A 4,632-nucleotide genomic window follows, 5' to 3' on the forward strand; every position below is an offset into this window, starting at 1 on the left:
CAGCTAACATACTGCCCCGGCGGTAGAGTAATAGTTGAAAACCTGTGATATACCCTACAGCTAACATACTGCCCCGGCGGTAGAGTAATAGTTAAAAACCTGTGATATACCCTACAGCTAACATACTGCCCCGGCGGTAGAGTAATAGTTAAAAACCTGTGATATACCCTACAGCTAACATACTGCCCCGGCGGTAGAGTAATAGTTGAAAACCTGTGATATACCCTACAGCTAACATACTATCTACAAAGGCAGCAGTGAACAGCGTAGGTATTTGTTTGAATTCACCATGCAGTGATCATGTTATACCTGTGGTCACCAACGGATATAGGATACAAGGAGTAGGATGTAGTGTAACTGTAAATCACACACACACGTGCACGCCCCCCCCCCCCCCCCTAGATTAGTCATAAATATCAATAGGGCGTATATATTATTAGTGTGGCTATAGTAAACAATTATTCATAATTTCACATTTACGTATATCCTTAACTACTTTTGTCCAGTGTATGTAGCACTACTAATCTGTTTTAGTCTGAGTACAACTGTTGTTTACAAGCCAGAACCAAGTACTCTCGTTAGGTAATATGCTAGGTCATATCTGTCATATCTCCGCATGTTGTGACAGGTGGCGAGTGAAGCATTTACTAGGAAGGTAGCTTGAAAGTCTGAGATGTTATTGGGAGCATGTTATACACCTAGCAATTGTATTTCACGAGATACGCGCAAACGACGTAGGTGTAAGTACGCAAACTCTCTGTGCATGGAGGACCACGGACTCGGGTCATCTCAGCTACTCCGTTTGATTGGTGTCAACCCATTCGTCATACGTCCCATTATTCATACGTCTTGAATAAAAACATGTCATGGTGGATTGCTCTTACATATGAACCCTTAGTGCATCTGTAGGTAAATGGAAAGACCCATATTAAATGAAACAAAAATACTTTAGCAAGAGGTTATAGATTCTCATAATAAGTATGAATATATGAAGCATTTCTTCAGCATTTATGTCACATGTATAAAACATTGTTTTAATACTTAGGTCACATACTCTTTGATATAACACTTCACTGGCAGAGTATTTATATTCTTCCGGGTTTAGTGACCCCTGACCTTACCACGTAACGTGTAACGTAAGTGCAATCCCTCTATGAATGGAGGGCCATAGACCCTAAGCGTCTCAACCATCCTGTTTCACTGGTGCGCTGACCTTGTTTTGTCACAGGTAACGTAAGCCGATCAAATGCAAGCATTAATATGCAGAGGAAAATTCAAACTTGTTCAGTCAGTATTTCGGACAGTGTGAGATGGAACAGACCGATGTGTAATATACCCAGTCTTTCATATAAAATGAATTCTGATGGAACGTTTTCAGCTGACTGCCTTGATGTGTGTCACGGAGATGACAGGAGAACTGTCAATGTCGTCTTCGGTGTGATAATTCTGTTGAACTTTGTTGTTGGTATTATTACCGTCGTTGCCATCGTTTACAGTGCAACACCACCGGGCACACCACGAGATAACCCAAGTTTGAAAGTTAGCTTGGATGAGGTAAATATAAATCACTGAAACAAACTTCTTCAATCATTGTTTGCCTACTGATCTATACACTGAAACAACTTGTTGGGGTTTATATAGAAGTAAACTTTTAATGCTAAATGTACCTGCAATCTTTGAAGTTTAACTTCTTGTCAGTCATGTACATGATATGTTTTTAAAAAACAAACAACTTCGTCCTATTTGCATGTTTACAAGATGCGTGGTCATTACTTTATTGTTACAAATGTGAAACAAACTGTAAATCATAACAAAACATAAATTAAGACGCATAATAATTTGAATATGATGAAATCACACGATCAAACCTGGCCAAATATTCTACAGACTGGACACAGCTTGTTGACTTCAGGTACCAAAATACAAAACAATACAAACACATTTGCCACAAATTCATGCAGTGGTTAAAGTCTTTGAAATACTATTTTACATGATTTATGAAGGATTCCATGTGTTAGTCACATGTATTGTTGTCCACAGGCTTACAGAGAATCACTGGTGGAATTACAGAATCTGGAGCAATCGAAAGGTACATGCTATAGCACATCCGTAAGTATGCAAAGCCTGACAGGTGTGCGGTCGATTATACAGTTGGTAAATGAAGAGCTTTTCTCTACGCGATGTTTATGTTTACTCGTAGTATACTTGAATATATATTATTCACACTAAACCTGATGCTTCGGTTTCCTGTTGTCAGTACAATTTCCGCCATTAAATCGGAACATGAAGTTAACCATATTTTGGCACAGCATAGCATAGCATGGCATTGACTAGCATGGCATAGCATAGCATGGCATAGCGCAGTGCTGCATGTAATGTCATGTCATGTCATGGCATGGCATGGCATAGCGCTGCATAGCATGAAATTGCATAGATTAGCATAGATGGTCTTTAGAGTAGCTATAGTCTGCATGCCAAGCACTTTCAGAATGGTGTCTGTTAGTCTTTTCAGAGAATGACCAAGATGATCCATCAAGTCTTCAATTTCTCAATTTACTGAAGCCAGTGGCACACTTCTCGGGGCTGGATTTGAATACCAGACAATCAGGTTTGTACTCATACACTGTTCATTCCACGTGTTTATAAAAGTGAATAGACAGTGTGGTCAAATGTTACGTTTCTTTGCTTCCTTCAATCTCACACTCTCAGCGCAGAGTAGACATTTAATCGCTTGCACACAAAGTCAGTGATGTAGCCTTGACGGTAAGATTGTTAGGTTATTCACGTCTCTGTTTTACGAAGAAAGTGGTGTTCGAATTCAAGATGGGACTCGACCAAAAACGCACTAGCAGTAGTACTTTAGTATGAAAGTGTAATGCTATTTAATTAAAGTCCATACAGTCACAAGGAAGATACTATGAATGTAATAATAGCATGTGCATTATTCCTATACAGACTGTAATACATGCAGACATTGTTACTGCATTGGCATTGCTCTTTTTGAAACTTACCGACGCTATGTCACTAAACACGTATTTCAATGTATATCAGGCCAAGGACTTCCCCTCACAGGAGTGCGAAATTGGGCTACACTCGATGATAATGATATAAAGCTTCTGTACAATGGAATAAAGCTCCTGTACAATGGGATGAGTTATGAGAACGGCTCCATCACTGTACCAGCAGCAGGAGTGTACCACATCACAAGTCACGTCAAGTTCTACACCGAGGACAACAGGAAGGATGACAAGCCACTCCAAACATTCCAGCACCAGGTTGTCCGGTATAGTGCCTCCAGTCAAACACAGGTGTTGTTGTTTGAGAATGCTGTGACTGAGTGTAAAGAGGGTATCCACGACGGGGCTCACCTGGAGTACCCGAGTGATGCTGGTGGACTGGCTCGGTTAGATGCTGGGGATAATATCATAGTAAAGGTGTCTCATCTCCATCTCCTGAAACACGACAGACTCTGGCATTTTCTTGACATGTATTATATTTAACATGTGTATAACCTGCATCTTAGAATGGTGAGTGATTAAACACATTTACAGGATTCTCTTCACAGCTTCTACAGGTTTTTTGTTTTGTCCACTGGCCGTACAACATTTAGTGTTTAGTTTGTTATTCAATATCGCATTCAGCAGTGTTTTAACAATGTTACGGTGGTCTGTAAATAATCAGGTTTTTACAAACAATCCAGTGGTCAACACCAATCAGCGTCTATCATTGGGATACAATGACATGTGTCATCCATATCGTAGAGACTGACCACCCGATCCCGTTAGTCGCCTGGGGTTACTGAAGAACATTTTTTAACATTATAATCTTCACGGATCATACAGGATAATGCACTTGCACGTTACCATCAACTAAGACAATTGATGACCCTTACCTACTGGTTTTGTACGTTGGCAGCATTTACGAAATTAATGGCGATGCATCTATATGTAAATCAGGTAGGACAGTTGGAATACAATGCTTGTAATACTTATGAATAAAATTGAGAAATAGACACTATGGCTGTTTGTTGCGATATAATTTCAATCTGCTATTAATCCCTGTCACTGAACCCTCACTGAAAGTGAAGGTATAGATAAGTAGTATTATGTTATTGCAATGCTGCACACGCACACTCACACGCACACCCACATACAGCCCCAAACCGATTACACGTGCGTTTACTTACGAACAGGAGACATGTGATATGCAAATTTCAGAGACTTAGGAAAAAGCTAGGTCATGACTGAGTGACTGAGTTCTGTTTTACGCCTCATTTTACAATATTCCAGCAATACTCCAGAAATGGGCTCCACACATTGTACACGTGGGGAATCGAACCCAGGCCTACGGCGTGACGAGTGAACGCTTTAACCACTAGGCTACCTCACCGCCCAGAAAGGTAATGACTCGACCTTGTTAGACACAAGAAAAGCGATATGGTGTAGCTTAAATAAATAAACAAATAAATAAATAAATAAATAAATAAACAAACAAACAGACAGACAGATAGATAAATAAATAAATAAATAAATTATAAATAAATAAATGAATAAATAAATAAATACTGAAGGAACTCCTTCAGTCGTCTGCCATGATGTGGAAGGGGAACAGTCTTCAGTGCGATTATTCTCC

The 4,632-nt window shown here is 39.7% G+C and overlaps 1 protein-coding gene across 1 annotated transcript; it reads left to right on the top strand.

Moving 5' to 3' along the window:
* Nucleotides 1-1,353: 1,353 nt before the first annotated feature.
* On the top strand, nt 1,354-3,500 carry LOC137260685 (uncharacterized). Its single transcript, XM_067798278.1, has 4 exons — nt 1,354-1,554; nt 2,041-2,089; nt 2,513-2,608; nt 3,052-3,500. The coding sequence occupies exons 1-4, from the start codon at nt 1,354-1,356 to the stop codon at nt 3,498-3,500; spliced, it is 795 nt and encodes a 264-aa protein (XP_067654379.1).
* The last annotated feature ends 1,132 nt before the right edge of the window (nt 3,501-4,632 follow it).

Source organism: Haliotis asinina, chromosome 14 (genome assembly GCF_037392515.1).
Source record: "Haliotis asinina isolate JCU_RB_2024 chromosome 14, JCU_Hal_asi_v2, whole genome shotgun sequence".
NCBI classification, from domain to species: domain Eukaryota; kingdom Metazoa; phylum Mollusca; class Gastropoda; order Lepetellida; family Haliotidae; genus Haliotis; species Haliotis asinina.